The 16,376-nt window shown below is 35.4% G+C and overlaps 2 protein-coding genes across 2 annotated transcripts; both read left to right on the top strand.

Annotated features, from left to right (window-relative positions):
* The first annotated feature begins 1,295 nt into the window (after positions 1-1,295).
* On the top strand, positions 1,296-4,537 carry LOC132113931 (glutathione S-transferase P-like). The gene is made up of 7 exons (XM_059521990.1): positions 1,296-1,420; positions 1,940-1,975; positions 2,953-3,059; positions 3,169-3,256; positions 3,802-3,905; positions 4,056-4,157; positions 4,252-4,537. Coding segments are annotated over exons 1-7 (627 nt in total). The 5' UTR covers positions 1,296-1,419; the 3' UTR covers positions 4,441-4,537.
* A 1,594-nt stretch (positions 4,538-6,131) lies between these two features.
* LOC132113938 (protein farnesyltransferase/geranylgeranyltransferase type-1 subunit alpha-like) lies at positions 6,132-14,907 on the top strand. The gene is made up of 9 exons (XM_059521997.1): positions 6,132-6,365; positions 6,994-7,079; positions 7,405-7,519; positions 8,098-8,202; positions 8,390-8,516; positions 8,597-8,745; positions 9,638-9,700; positions 10,041-10,218; positions 14,249-14,907. The coding sequence occupies exons 1-9, from the start codon at positions 6,232-6,234 to the stop codon at positions 14,417-14,419; spliced, it is 1,128 nt and encodes a 375-aa protein (XP_059377980.1). The 5' UTR covers positions 6,132-6,231; the 3' UTR covers positions 14,420-14,907.
* Positions 14,908-16,376: the final 1,469 nt, after the last annotated feature.

The following is a 16,376-nucleotide window of genomic DNA, read 5'->3' as shown; positions in this document are numbered from 1 at the left end:
CAGTCTGGATGTGAGGATGGCCCCTGGCTCCCGGGTTCTCTCCGCTTGAGCAGATGCTTCCTTGGATCCCAGCTATCAGGTACGTCAGGCGTTATGGTATAGCGTTCCCATAGCCGGTGACGTCACCGCAGCATCGAAGTGACCTATGAAAGGGAACATCTCGGTTACGTATGTAACCATGGTTCCCTGAATAGGGAACGAGATGCTGCGGTCCTGGCCGTGCCATACCTTGATAGCATTCTTCTTCTTCAGTTCATGAAATCTGAGCGAAATAGTGCACGGCACCCAGGTATATGATGCGTGCGCATGCGTAAGGGTGGTGCCAAGCGCTATTTGGCCAATAGGATTGGCGAGATGGTATAGGGCTTCAGACATTCGTCACACCGAGGGGTGTTCCCATAGCCGGTGACGTCACCGCAGCATCTCGTTCCCTATTCAGGGAACCATAGTTGCATATGTAACCGAGATGTTTTTACGAATGTAAACAACATGTCTATTTTTCATGAGTCCAACATCCAGCCACGTCTATGTGAGGGAAGACGTGATCAATAAGGGAAGTTGTCTTTTCACTACTGTTGTATTCTTAACCTTGGACCTCATTTTTGAAACACAAAATGACCAATGAATGTCATACAGCTACATACTTTTTTATACAGTATAATCTATTATTTATCCTTTTCTGAAGTTGGCAACCGTAGCCACGCCCCCAACAACTCGATAATGACATAAAACAACCTTGTCTGAGCTGCATCTGAGCTGGCTTTCTTTTCTTTTTATGTAGGCCTATGTATGCATGTATGCATGTTTTGGTGTGTAAGACTATTAAAAAGACATGCAAAACACATAAGCCAGATTCAACAAGAAAATGTGTTGTATGTGGTTGCTGGTTGCCAAGAGGTTGCCAAAGGATTCGTTGCAGACTGGGTCAAACTGACATTTATTGTGACATAATGTTGAACTATTTTTTATTTCTAAACCAAGGTAATGTAATGTTTTGAGGTATTTGTTGATTTGTCCGTCTCAAACATTCCGTGATTTTTTGATAAAAATCACAAAATTGATAAGATGATAAAATATCAAATTAAAGTTCAGCTTTGTTAACCAAAACATTTCTAAATATCTGTTATTCCTTAAACAGCAGCAAAATTATTTTTAAAGTTGCATGTACTACAAAATCACAAATGACCCACTCGCAATCAGTCATGCGTTTTTTTTATTGTTTTTTCATCATGATTATAGCTGTAGTTGCAGCTACGCGCTTTGCGTGCAAAGAGGGCGCGTGCATGACTCATCAAAAAAACTTAAAGGCTTATAAAAGGAACGTCGCGCGAACTTCTGTCCACTTCGCTTCAGGACTTCACGAGCAGCTATCTTACTGTCTGAAACAAACAGCCTTCACTACCCACTTTATTCTACACGAGTAAGTAACTTTATGCACTTTTAAGTACGTATGATCGTGCATTATGTCGGATATGTTGCAAATATTGCGCTGCTGTATAACAAATGGTTGACGGCGTCGCTGCCCTCAACAATGTGTCTGAAGAAGATATTCTTAGAGCTTAATCCTGCATTACATAATGTGCATCTGTTTAACCCGATCTGCTCGAATCCACTCAACGCATGCATAGCCAAACTGGATGATTGGGTTTAAAACTGCAATGTGTACATATCTCAACGGTTTTGCATGACCTTATTGAAGTAAGCTACATTATTGTCTGTGCATGAATGAAAACGTTATGTAATGCTTAATTGCTGTCGCATTTAGATAAAGACGGAGCAATCTGGTAAACAAAGTAGGTCCATGTAACTAGCGTGCAAATCTGCAATGCATTCCCCGATTACTTCCTTTTAGGCAGTTTCATGTTCATGTGTTCTGCAGTTCCTGTCTTAACTGGTTTCCTGTTTTACTCCGTTTATGTATTTATTTTCTTTTTTGCAGTGGCTCCCTACACACTCACGTACTTTCCAGTCAAAGGTTGGTATGAAAGGCTGACTCTGTAATCTTGTCACATGATGTGTGTAACTCCTCAGAAAAGTCTGGAACGTTTTCGTGAAGTGGTTCAGTTCAAGCAGTATTATGTAATAGGTCTGCAAACAAAAGAAGTGCAAGTTGCATGCAATATAAGCCATAACAATTGATTAAAAAAGGCTTATATTTAAGTAATTGATTGTTATTTCAGAATTATTTTAAAATGCATGGAGTATCTCAAAATCTCCAGTGTTTTTTTTTTTTTTTCTTTTTGAAAAGTTCCCATTTTATAATTTACCAAATGTCTTGGGAACACTACATTTGAATGTTATTTGGGCATTCCAAAACAACAATTGACATTTAAAAAAAAAAACTAATATTAAAATAAAAGACCTTAGATGAGTGTCAGACTAAAATGTTTAAAATATAAAAATGTTCCATGAGCAACGTATTATTGTTTTGAGAACTTTATTATAGACCAGATAACTTTGCACAAATGTTCTAGTAATGTTCCTGGAAGAATGCTTGTTCAAGAACGTTTTCAGAGCGTTAATGGATGTTCTGAGAACATTCCTTGTTTGCTGGGATAGTATTTACAATATATGTACATAACATCGGTTATATTTGTAAAGCGATGCACAATACCCTCTCTGTTCGGAGAATAAAAAGTTGAATATTCTTCGCTCCGCTGCTAATTTTTGGCAGCCTGCATGTTCTCTCATGCCAGCCAGCTTTGGGCTGTCCAATCAAACTGTGATATTTGTCTGAAGGCATTTGCCCTAGATTGGGAGAAATGGCAGTTAACTTTAGCCCACACACAGTGTGGAAAAAGAAAATACTTTCTTGGCTGTAACTTGAGTGTATGTAGACTTGAGTGTCATTGTGTCCGATGTCTTTGATGCATGTGATCATCACACACTAGACTAGAGGATTATTAGAGGACCGTAGATCGCTGTTAACCCTGTGTCATGTGCATCTCACAGGCAGATGTGGTGCTTTGAAGATGATTCTGGCGGACAATGGGCAGCAGGTGAAGGAGAATGTGGTGTCCATAGAGGAGTGGATGAAGGGGGATATGAAGGGCAGCTGTGTAAGTTTGAGAACTAATTTCTTGATTTTTAAATAAATGTAAATCTATGCATGGTTTAATATAGTTTAAATCATATTCATTCCTTAACATACTACTTGATTTGTTTTAGCTCTTTGGACAGTTGCCTAAATTTGAAGATGGTGACCTGGTCCTGTATCAGTCCAATGCCATGTTAAGGCATGTGGGTCGCAAGCATGGTAACAATCACTGTTTTAATGCATTAGAATCAAGCATACTTAAGTTTGTTTTATAATGACTGCCTGCTTCATGAAATCAGTCCCAGTGTTGGGAGAAGTTTATTGTGTGTGGATTTTTTTATTTTATCAAGTCCGTGGGACCAGATTGTTCATTCCCAAATAGACCATTTATCCCTGAAACGCATTGTTTTACATTGTGTGTTGGTTTAACCCTGTGAAAAACACTAACATTTTGGAAAAGATGTTTAGCTTCATTTTTAACATTAGATTTTATTTTTAAACTCCTTTTTTTTTAAAGTTAATGTATACTAAAATTATTTTTTATTAAAAAATAAAAAACTGTATGCCATTTACATTTGAAACATTTCTTTCGGAGATAATAACTGGATGCCGCTTGCTTAATTAAATGCAATGTCATGTGGCAACAGTTTGGCATACTATTGTTTAAAATCTTCCTTGTTGCATATTAATGCGTGCTTGCTTTTTAAAATAAGCAATCTACAGTAAATACTGAAGTGTCATAATCTCTTCTTTTACACATTCAGGTGCATATGGAAAAAATGACTGTGAGGCTTCTCTTATTGACATGATGAATGATTCTGTTGAAGATCTTCGCCTAAAATACATTAAGCTGATCTACCAGGAATATGTAAGTACTGATGTGACGGTAAATCTGCTCCAAGTCAGATAATTAAATGATTACTATATGTAAATTTTTTTTTTTTTTTTTTTTTTTTTTTTTTGTGAGTATTACCCAAGACATTGATCTTGTTTTCTATTTTTGTGTCCCCATCTGTAGGACACTGGTAAGGAAGCATACTGCAAAGATCTGCCCAACCACCTCAAACCATTTGAATCTATTCTGTCCAAAAACAAATCTGGATTCCTAGTTGGTGATCAGGTGAGAGATCCAGCACAAACACCAGAAGAGCAATGGATGTAATCTAGTACATGCTTAATTCTGACTGCCACCCATGTTTCAAATCTCCTCACAGATCTCATTTGCTGACTACAACCTGTTCGACCTTCTGCTGAATCATAAAGTCCTTTGCTCTGCCTCTCTGGACTCCTTCCCAGCTCTCAAGAGCTATGTGGATAAGATTGCTGCTCGTCCCAAAATCAAAGCCCTCCTGGAGTGTGAAAACTTCAAGAAGCTTCCCATTAATGGCAATGGCAAGCAGTAATTCAATAGAACATTCTCAAACAATGGCACTTCCTGTTAAAAGGCCTTAACTGGTGCTCTGTGATTAGCAAAACATCTTATGTCTTTGTATGAATCTCTATTTTCTGTGTAACTGTTTTTTGATAGTATTTACTAACTGAAATCCATGTATCAATAATTAGGAATAAAAAAACAAAAAAAGTAAATTTGATTGTTTCAGTGCTGCTTTAAAGAACTACTCTATACCTATATATGAAGCATGTTTAAGATTGCACAAATTTAGTTTTTAATCATTTTAAAGTTAAATAATTTAGAAACTTTCCAAAAATGGCTTGTGAATCTATGCTGTGTATATTTAAATTTACATTCAGTCATTTAACAGACACTTTTATCCAAAGAAACTTTCAAATGGAAGCAATCAAAAACAAAAGATCAATGATATATATACCGTAAGTGCTATAAAAAGTCACCGTTAGCTTAACGCATTACACATAGCAACGTTTTTTTATAATAATAGAATAGAATAAACTAGTGTTAGAAGTCGTTTTTTTTCTGCTTTTGTTAATTGTATAATAAAAGAAAACCGAATACAAAAAGATTTAGAAAGCTAGTTAGATTTTTTTTTTTCTTTTCTTAAGATTAGAATTAGAATAGTGAGTGCTAAAGTTAGAGGGTCAAATAAAGATGGAAGAGATGGGTTTTAAGCCGATTCTTGAAGATGGCTAAGGACTCAGCTGTCCGGATTGAGTTGGGGAGGTCATTCCACCAGGAGGGAACATTTCATTTAAAAGTCCGTAAAAGTGACTTTGTGCTTCTTTGGGATGCCACAATCAAGCGACGTTCACTTGCAGAATGCAAGCTTCTAGAGGGCACATAGGTCAGAAGTAATGAATCTAGGTAAATGGGTGCAGAGCCAGTGGTTAGTGAACAAATATATTATCCTTATAAAAAAATATATAAAGAAGCTGTAGATTAAGTGATGAGCATTTGTTAATCAGAGTCTGAGTAATTAAATACTAAGTTTAAATTATTTTATATATAAATTAATTCCCCTTGGCTTTTATTTTTATTTATTCATTTTTCCTATTATTTTTAGTAATTTGATAAAAAAAAAAACTTAAATTGTATTGCGATTTATATACTATATTAAATATATTTATATTTGCAGTTGCTTTATAAATAAAAGGAATGAATGAATATAATAAAACATATAGGTGATAAAATACAATATATTTGCTAAAATTTATCATTTTTTTAATCAGGTGTGTGTGTGTGTGTGTGTGTGTGTGTGTGTGTGTGTGTGTGTGTGTGTGTGTGTGTGAAAAAATGATGGCAATGAATTTGAATATAAATACATTTTAAAATTATTTGCACTCACACAAAATAGATAAAGTAAAAATATATAAAATCTAAATTATATTACAAATATAATGTTGTGTGTGTTTTAATACAAATAATGGGGGAAATAAATATAATGAAATAAAAATAAATAAATGAAAAGTAAAAAACCAACTGGAATTAATTTAAATATAATTGAAACTAGTAATATGAACATACATATAGTATAATTACTATAAATGTGTGTTTGCGTTAAAGTGTTTTATAATATTGTAATTTAGTTTTCACTGTTATTTCCTACATTTTTGCAGTTCACCCATGTTTTCTGCCTAGTGCTGTCCTGTTTCTGTTCAACTCGACTTTGACAGGCTTTTATTTTGAAAGCGTTCAGGATCAAACGTGTCTCTGCCTTCACGCGTCTGTCAGCCCAGAGTCAGTTCTCCATCTGCACAGTTAGCCAGGTGCAGTTTCTATAATGTCTTCTGTGGAAGAACTGTCCAACTCCGTGGCGGAGTATTTGGAGGAAGACGGAGTAGAAGAGGTGGACACAGTAGAGGAGGCGGAGATGGAAAATGAGGAGCCTGTTAAAGGAGGTTATATCTTCTACCGGTGAGTTGAGTTTAGCAGCTAGCTTAGCATGATAACTGAATGAGTGTGTGTGCGGCTAATCGCTTCAGTAAGAGATGGTTATTTTATCCTCCTTATTATGTGGGACATCAACTCTTAATAACGTTTTAGATTACATGGCTCGTACATACAGGTAATCCACTTTCGTGTGCATGCAGCTGTATAAGCCTTGTTTATGAGTGATTCACATTAACTGAATCAGGATCGTATTCAAGATGTGAATTCTGAATATCTTAAAAAGTAAGTTTAAGTTAATTGGGTAATCCTTGTTTAACACTTTATAATCACTACAAATGTGTTTTGATGTTAGCTCTCTGAGTGATTCACGTGAGTTGAATCAATTCGTCAAAATGATTCATATGAACTGAATCAGGAGAATTGAACACGATGTAAACAATCTGTGTAATCCAGCCAGAGCAGTACTAAACTAGTCTTTTCATCACAGTTTAACACTAGATTAGATTCTTCATATGAAATAAATCTCTTGTTTGAACACTGGAAATTTGGCTTCATTAATTCAAAAGAGGTTAATTTAACGAAGTCTTTGTGAAATGCCTGGACCATTTAACTAGCAATTCTGTCATTTAATGTGCTTGTTTTTCTATTTTAGGGACAGAAAAGAGTGGGCCGATCTAGAACCCGTTCCTCAAGATGATGGACCAAACCCTGTCGTCAAAATAGCTTATTCAGAGAAATGTATGGCTTTTTTTATTCAATAAAGCTTGAACCAACAACAGTTCTTTTCTAGTATCACACATTATCATCATCTCAGACCATTGATTTCTCAGTTCTTTCGTGTCTCTCGTATCACTCCACACTCTTTTCTCCTCCACAACTCGTATATCCTTTGCCCTGTTTAATGCTCATTTATTTAAGTTATAATGCAGGTAACGGGATAATGTGCAGTCATGATCACAAAATAAACCAACTCCGTGCGAATCAAGACCCAATCATGGTGTCAGGGTTTGTTATCAGTTGTTCATTTGTTAAGACAAACATGTTGAACTCTTTTCATCTGCAGTCACAGACGTGTTTGACATGTTCAGAGCGCTCCTGAAGAACGATGAGAAGAGTGAGCGAGCGTTTGCTTTGACCGCTGAAGCCATCGAACTCAATGCTGCAAATTACACAGTATGGTGAGATAACGGATATTTAAATTATCATATAAATGTGAATATGTTTGGTCCTGATGCATTTTTAATGGCACATCCATTCAAAAGTTTGGGTTTGGTAAGCTTATTTAAATATTTGATGCAAACAAGGCTGCATCTATTTGATCAAAAATACAGTAAAAAATTATTACCATTCAAAATAACAGTTTTCTGTTTTAATACATTTTAAGAAGTGATTTATTCCTGATGCAAAGCAGATTTTTCAGCATCATTACTCCAGTCTTTAATGTCACACGGTCCTTCAGAAATTATTCTAATATGCTGATTTGCTGCTTATTTATTATTTTTTAGAGTTCTTTGGTGAATAGAAAGTTAAAAAAACAGCATTTATTTTGAAGTAGAAAACTTTGTAATCTTATAAATGTCTTTACTGTCACGTTTGATCAGCTTTAATGCATCCTATTAATTTCTTTCCAGAACAGTCATGTGAGTGGTAGTGTACATGACACAAAGTCTTCTGGTTGCTTTGGTTTGCAAAAAGTTACAAATTCAGTGCAAGTCCCTTGCATCCTCCATGAAAGCGTGATGTTTGATGTCTGTAGGCACTACAGGAGAGTTTTACTGCAGGCTCTAGATAAAAATCTGAGAGAAGAGATGAAGTACATCACAGACATCATTGAGGATCAGCCCAAGAACTACCAAGTCTGGTAAGTCTACCTCAACCCCCCTACACACACATGAAAATTTAAGAATAAAAACTAATTCAAAATATTAATAAAAAAAACTATAAATGTATCTCCGTGATACTAAAACTACAAAGCCCTTTTTTAAGTACATACAAATCAAGCCCTGTTATTTATTACTGCTTATTAAGCAATTTGTGCAAATCTGCAGGCATCACAGGCGGATGGTGGTGGAGTGGCTGAAGGACCCGTCTGAAGAGCTGCGGTTTGTGGCAGAAATTCTTAGTCAGGATGCCAAGAACTACCATGCGTGGCAGCACAGACAGTGGGTCATGCAGGTACAGATCCAGATCCAGTGTGGTGTGGAACTGTTTGCTGATCTGCATGCGTGTTCATGGTCCGTCTCTGTGTGCCCTAGGAGTATAAACTGTGGGATGGAGAGCTGGAGTATGTAGAGGAACTATTAGAGGAGGACGTGAGGAATAACTCTGCTTGGAATCAGAGACACTTTGTCATTAGTCACACCAGTGGATACTCCGACTCTGCCATCCTCGAAAGAGAAGTGCAGTGAGTCTCATTCATTACCAAATCAGAGCCTTTTTGCTCTAAAAAGCTTTGCAAATATACAAATGATCACATGAAGTTATAAAACAAATTGGCCTTGAATAAATTTTTTTTTGGTTATTCTTTGTTTTTAATTATTTTAATCACATTTCTCAGGCTTTAAAAAAGTTTTGGTTCATGCATTTAAGTGATTATTCAGTAACTGCATCTGAAGATTTACAATAATAAAAAGTTGTTAAGACTTTTTATCACACAGTTCAGATTTCTCTCAAAATTCTGAGAACAAAAAGTCTTAATTGCAAGATAGAAAATGAGTCACTTTTTCTCCCTCACAATTCTAAGTTTACTTCTCATAATTCTGACTTTACATCTCGTATTTCTATATATATTTTTTTCTGTCATGGAAAAAATAAATAAAGGCAATTGCAACTTTTCAGACTTTTTTTTCCCTTGCGGTTGCATATTTCTATTTCACAATTCAGACTTTTTTTTCTCAGAACTGCAGAAGTTTTTGTTGTGCAATTCTGAATTTATATTGATTCATTTAAAGAAAAAGATTCAGAATTGTGAGTAAAAAAGATTGTTTAAATTGTGAGATATAAAAAAAATTTTTTAGATAAATATTGCAATTACTTTTATTTTTTTTAATTTATGGAAGCAGGCTTTAATAATAGTTCCTAGTTCTATAACAGTGCCTTTTATTAACATGAATAATAATTGACAATATAAAATGCTTAACATATTACTAGAATCGTTCCACCTGCTTCTAAAGAAACCGTTTCTGTAGAATTTACATATTAAGATTATTACTTGTTACTGAAAAGCAAATATGGCCAATTACGGTAAAATCATTTAGTGCCTTTCTTTCCCTTTCTCTCTGTCTTTCTCTCTTTAGGTACACCCTGAAACAAATAAAGAAAGCTCCTCACAATGAGAGCGCTTGGAACTATTTAAATGGGTGGGTGTTGCACACAGATATAAACATCCTGTAAAGTCAACCAATTTTCTGTGGATTGTACTTTTAAACATATGACCAGCAGATGGCAGATGCTCACCACAGAACACACAAACACAGTTTTCAATGAAGAGCCTGACTGAATGTTTATGACTATAAACTGACAAAAACATGGATCATTACCAGTGTTTGCCAAGGCAAGCATCACCTTTATTATTGCCTATGCTTGGAAATAAATGCATATTTAAAAAATTAATAATTGGAAATATGTATAATATTTGCATTAATTTAAACATTGCATGTATGTTGTGATTTGTCTCGAAGCATCTGTTCTGTGACTCAGGATCCTGCAGGATGGTGGGCTGTCCTCGTATCCTGGACTCCTGGAACAGGTGACAGAGCTTCAGGACACATGCAGTTCTCCTTATCTCACCGCCTTCCTGGTCGACCTCTATGAAGATGCTCTGGAGACCAACCGCTCCAGCTACGACCAGCAAGAGATCCTCAACAAGGCTTTGGAGGTGAGCTGTGACTGAGTTTGCACATAGAAAAAACAGTAGCCATGCTTTCAGAGTAAGATACATATTAAAGAAATAATTCAGCCAAAAAGGATGTTTATTTCTTCATGTGAACACATTTGAATAAATGTAGAATTGCATCACTTGCTCACCAATGGATCCTCTGCAGTGAATGGGTGCCGTCAGAATGAGAGTCCAAACAGCTGATAAAAACATCACAATAATCCACAAGCAATCTTGTTTTCAAGAAACCAATCCATCAAGACGTTTTTAACTTGCACCTTTGCATTGGCCTAAAATGTAAGTCCTTTATCCAAGAAATTGCTTCCTCCAGTGAAAATAGGAAAGAGAAATATGCAGAGTTTATGAGTTTACTAGTGAAAAATGTCCATAATACAGTAGTAATAAAGAAATATGTGGACGCATTTTGATGTGAGAGGACAAAAGGGGATGATTTTTTCACGGCAGGATGCATTATTATGGATTATAGACTTGTATTTTTTATGACTGGAAGCAATGGCTTAAAGTTAAAACATCTCAATGATGGATTTGTTTCCTACAAACATGCAGCTTTTCACTTCACAAGATTGTTGGTTAATTGATAGACTTGAGTGGTGTGGATTATTGTGATGTTTTTATCAGCTGTTTGGACTCTCTTTCTGACGGCACCCATTCACTGTAGAGGATCCATTAGTGAGCAAGTGATGTAATGCTACATTTCCACAAATCTGTTCCAATGAGGAGTCAAACTCATCTCCGCCTTGGATTCCCTGAGGGTGAGTACATCTTCATTTTTGGGTGAACTGTTCCTGTAAGGTATTTTTTTTTTCTGAAAAAGACACAAAAGTCTTCAAAGGTTTGAATATACCAAGTAATCAAAATTTCCCAAATGAACTATGCGCAGGTACAGTCATAAGGCAGTTTTGTGTTAAATAATGCATTTACATCATGCATACATCAGAGTATGACCAAATACTGATATTGATTTGCATGTAAACAGTTTGTTTTGTATGAATAAACACTATAAATAGCTGCCTTTAAGGTAAATAACAGTATTTATTGTGGTTTATATCATTAAATAATCATCAAAGCATTAATGAAGCAGAACTGATGTTGTAAAACTTCCCAAAACTTACATTATGTGCCCATGTGCAACATTACTGTAAGAACTGAATAATAGATAACACTCAAACGCTGAGAGTGTTATTTTTTTTTAATCCTAAATCTTTCATTAGCCCGTATCACATGTAAAGTGTTCTCATAAAGAATACTTGGTTTAATCCTTTGGTGTAGTGATTATGTGTCATCTCTTTTAGCATGTAGGCTCACTTACAGATATCTATATTTCATAGAATCTGATTAATATTTCACAGTCTGGTGGTTTGTAAAAAAAAAAAAATAGACATCATTCACAACCAGCTATTAAGGTAATTAGAGATTTTTGAAGTCTGTCTTTAGCTGAAAGCACTTATCTTTTAAATATTAACTCAACACAACTTTAATAGATGTTAATTAATAATTAATCTGTTGTTCCATACCAATAAACAAAATAAATATCAAACATTACATGGCTGCCTCTGTACATCACAGAGCTTGTCTCTTGTAAAGGAAGGAAAATCAGGACAGAGAAAGTATTATTCGTCTCTTGAGTATTTCTCCGTGACAGGCCTTGTGTTTTTCTCTGCAGATGTGCTGATGTTGTATCTGTGTTGAGGTTAATAAGATTTCTTTGCTGTGGGTTTCTTATCCTGTGCCGCGATGATGATGATGATGTTGGAGTTCAGAATGATATTCTGTTTTGAAATTGAGGCCACGTGCATGTGTACGTTAAGCCTTTCAGCTGCAGTCAGACTCGCATGCATATGAGATGAGGAATATGAAAGCTTTCAGAGGAAAAGTGTCCATGGATATGAAATGAATAGTTTTGTGTTATCACAGCTTTTTTTTTTTTTAAATCATGTTGTGCAATTCAAAACAAGTGTGAAGCCTTCCTACTCTAATAAATATATATTTATAGGTACGTATATAGACGTACGTGCACACATAATTGGTTTCCCACTCTAATATACCTAAAATGTATATGTATGTATAAGATATATAAGAAAATTCAGTTTAAGTCCCTGTTTCAGAACAAAGCAAATGATTTACAAATGAAAATGCCCTAAGTGTGATTCTTGAAACAATTTAATTTCTGAACCCTAAGTTATAACCCTCAGTTTCAGAACAGAATCTATCATAGAGTCCTCACAGCTTGATTCTACATAATTCTAGAGTGGTTCTGTAGAATCGGATTGTAGCCCTCACATGGTTCTAAAATGGTTCAAAATGATTGTTTATTGTGACCCTCAAATGGTTCTTGAATGTTTCTCAGGGCATCTACAGTGAGACTCCAACAAAATAATAATGTTATAATATAATATAATATAATATAATATAATATAATAATAATGTTCAGATGTGTTCTACAGCTGAATTTTCACATCAGTTCTAGAATAATTCTAAATGATTATTTGATGTAAACCTCAGATGGTTCTAGAATGTTTCTGAGTGTTTGTAACATGACATGGTTCAAAATGAATCTTCGTTTATTTTTTTTATTTTGTTTTTTTTTATGTGGAACCCATTTAGAGTTCTAGAATATTTCTGAGGTTATCTGCAGTGGAACCCTCACAACAGTAATACATTCAGGTTTTCTGTGGGTCTTAAAAGGTCTTAATTCGCCCCTTCCACAAACTATGGCCTTAAAAAATATCTAATCAGAACAGTCTTAAATTCATAAAATCCTGGCATTAAATGCAAATAAATGATAAATAAATAAAAAGGCCTTCCTCAGTATGTTTTCCCATACGAATATCTGAACATCCTTAAAGCCACAATAGGTAATGTTTCACCACTAGAGGGCGCGTATTCAAAACAAACAGAAACAAAGGCGTAGTTTGATGACGCAGACTAGTGTGGAATCATGGGAGTAGTCGTCTTTCTCCCCACAGCCGATTCAATCCAATGTGAATCGGGCAGAAATCATGTTCATGGATGATGAGCTAATGATTTATTAACGTCGAAACAAAACGAGGCCCCTGAACGAGCATGACACACGTACCACTCCAAAGCAGCAGAGCTTTTATTATGCCACAGTCGACCGTTTCCGCTCCTTCCTACCCAAGCCATCAAAATATATAAAACTGTTCTAGTGGCTTTTGGATATATTTTTTGGGATAAAAAATTTGTCCATATTGTACCTTTTAAGAGAACATCACTTTTTTTTGCCGTGAGATCAGAGCTGTTTTTCTTTTTGTAACTTTAATTAAAAAGTAATGGATTGGTTGGAAGTTATATTTTCAAACTGAAGTGCTGCTAATGTAACTCATTGACTGCTCCCTAGACATTCACATTAAGAGACCATATTGGCTATTGTGTTCCCTTCTATTTATTCCTCAAATTTTCTTTTCTTGGTCTTAAAAGGTTCTTTAAAATGTCTTAAGTTTATCTGGTTACCAGCTTCTTCTGTGCAACTTCACACGGTTCTAGAATATTTGGAATGGTTTCTACAGTGGAACACTTAGAACAGTTCTAAAATGGTTCTCATGGGTTCTACAGTGGAAGCTTTACAATTCTCGAAAGGCTCTAGAGAGGATTCTGCTAGTTTCTCCCATGCTTCTAGAGAATTCCTCAGCAGGTCGAGCTGGAGACCTTTTAGTAAGGCTGTGAAGTGCAGAATACTGATGATCGTAAGCAGCAGATTTCCTTTCATTAGGTCTGAACTGGCTTTTACTGCTGCTTCGAGGGAGCCGGCCATCTCACTGCTTGTACGCAGGCACTCTTTACATGGGAAAATGTCAGAGCTGCATTTAGACTTCCACTCCCCTGTTGTTTTACATCGTCTGAAATATGTACTTTGTTCACTCAGAGTCGTGGTTCTCATCACAATGTCCTGATACCTTTCCATTCCTCCACCCGAATCATCTCTGCTGTCTTTATCGATGAAAAAGAGCCTTGGTTGTTCTCACACTTTCACACCTGTTTGTTTTTTTAGCTTTGTAAATTCCTGGCTGAGGAGAAGGACACCATTAGAAAGGAATACTGGAATTACGTGTGTCGTTCTCTCCAGAACACGTATGGCTCAGGTGAGCCCGTTTCCTCCACCTCTGACCCGCCACCTCCTTCCTCATCCCAGCAGCCCGACATGGAGCCCAGTGACCCCTGAGGAGAAGCGCAGACCTGGACACATGCTTGGAGCAAGAAGAAATTCTGAGACATGATAGACTATATCTTTGTATGAGTGCTTGGTTGTTCACGACTGCTTTAACAGCAGTGCTTGTACGTCAAAGAACGGCTCAAAAGTCCAAGTAGCCATATGCTTAAACACGCTGAGATTAGACTGTACAGTGAATGAAATGGACTGTGGGAGTTTGGCAGTTAATCTTACCAGTCATTATTATGTTTTAGACTACCATCTAAGTTTTCAGAGGTTAAAAGTGTCATTTATCAAAGCGAATACATAACCGACATGCTTCAGGTGTTGTCAGAAACTTCTCTTGCCAAAGCATCTTCTGGTCTGAATTGCCAAACTCTGCTCAGACTGACTGTTCATGCTTTTTGTATGTTCAGAAATAATAATGGTTAATGCTAAAGCTGATTGACTTTTATTTTCTTTGCCTTATATTTCCTAGTTGAAATAAGATCTGAAAGTAATGTTGCCTTAAGTGCTTGATTTTATTTATTTTTTTTTTCGGCTGGTTTCAGATTTAAATGCCACTTTTAGAAGATACTTAACGAACATTGTACTTAATCTCTTGGAAAAAGAATTATGAACATGCTTGGCTAAACAACAATTTACTTTTGTATGTACACTACTGTTAAAAAGTTTGAGGTTATATATATATATACACAATTTTATAAATTAATGCTTTTATGTAGTAAGGATGCAGTAATGTGGCATTAATAATAATGTTACAAAAGAATGATATTTATATTTATATAAAGCTTATATTCTTTAGGGAATCCGGAAAAAAAAGTATCAGTTTTCACAAAAATATTAAGCAGCACATGTTTCTTGAGCAGCAAATCAGCATATTAGAATGATTTCTGAAGGATCATGTGACTCTGAAGACTGAAGTAATGATGCTGAAAATACAGCTTTGATCACTGGCATAAATTCCCTTTTAAAATCTATTTAAAATGAATAGATAAATAGTTTGTAACACAATTTCACAATATTAGTTATTACTGTATTTTTAATCATGAATGCAGCGTTGGTGAACATAAACAGACGTATTTTACTGAAAGTGATTTTTCGACATCTGAAGTCATTTGCTATTACCAATAATAATTCATTTCTGGTGAAAAGGGTCATGAACAACAATTTTAATAGCTGTGCAAATGCTCCTTAAAGCATTTAGCCTATATGATAGAGCCTAGTGTTTTTGCATGTAAACATTCAATAACTGTTTGTTTTGACATCAAGACTGGAGAAAAACCTGACCAATCTAAAACATGTATTTTATTTATATTATATATATATATATATATATATATATATATATATATATATATATATATATTAGCATTTAGTTCATTGAACATTTGAACACTCATTGTCGTTAAGAGCAGCTCATTATGTAAGCACATTTCCACTATGGAAATTTTTCTTTTTTTTTTTTTACTTTTTATTTAGCAATCCAGACTTTTCTCGCAACTCTGAGAATTGCAAGTTTAGGAAAGTTATTCAAATATGAAGAAAAAACTAAAAATTGAGATAAAAATAATTACCTTTTTATGTTTTATTCTTTGGCAGAAACAAAATTGCAAGATGTAAAATAAGAATTCAAAGAAGAAAAAGTCATAATTGCCCATTGTAAAATTTGGAAGTGCAAGAAAAAAAGTCAGACAGGCATTTTATTCTGTGGCAGAAACGGGCTTCCATAGCTCATTGTGTTGCTGTCAGGGTAGTACAGGTATGAAAAGGGTCTGTCCTGTAGCTTCAAGTATTCTTAAGCTACTGTTTGCTATTATAAGTCATTTTTTTGTTACTAAGCACAGGCTATATTTACTCGTAACTTCAGCAGACATCTGCAGGCAGAGACCGGTGTCAAAGCAGGACAACTTCACTAAAGTACAAGGGGGTAATGATCCTCGTTCAAGAGCATTCATCTGATGAAGAT

Source organism: Carassius carassius, chromosome 33 (assembly GCF_963082965.1).
Source record: "Carassius carassius chromosome 33, fCarCar2.1, whole genome shotgun sequence".
Classification (NCBI taxonomy): domain Eukaryota; kingdom Metazoa; phylum Chordata; class Actinopteri; order Cypriniformes; family Cyprinidae; genus Carassius; species Carassius carassius.
This window is presented reverse-complemented; position numbering and strand designations above follow the sequence as displayed.

Coding starts and splice junctions, on each gene's coding strand:
- LOC132113931 (XM_059521990.1), top strand. Junction 3,060..3,168: donor GGGATATGAAGGGCAGCTGT/GTAAGTTTGAGA, acceptor GATTTGTTTTAG/CTCTTTGGACAGTTGCCTAA. Junction 3,257..3,801: donor GCATGTGGGTCGCAAGCATG/GTAACAATCACT, acceptor TTACACATTCAG/GTGCATATGGAAAAAATGAC.
- LOC132113938 (XM_059521997.1), top strand. CDS start 6,232: ATGTCTTCTGTGGAAGAACTGTCCAACTCCGTGGCGGAGTATTTGGAG. Junction 7,520..8,097: donor GCTGCAAATTACACAGTATG/GTGAGATAACGG, acceptor TGATGTCTGTAG/GCACTACAGGAGAGTTTTAC. Junction 10,219..14,248: donor TCCTCAACAAGGCTTTGGAG/GTGAGCTGTGAC, acceptor TTGTTTTTTTAG/CTTTGTAAATTCCTGGCTGA.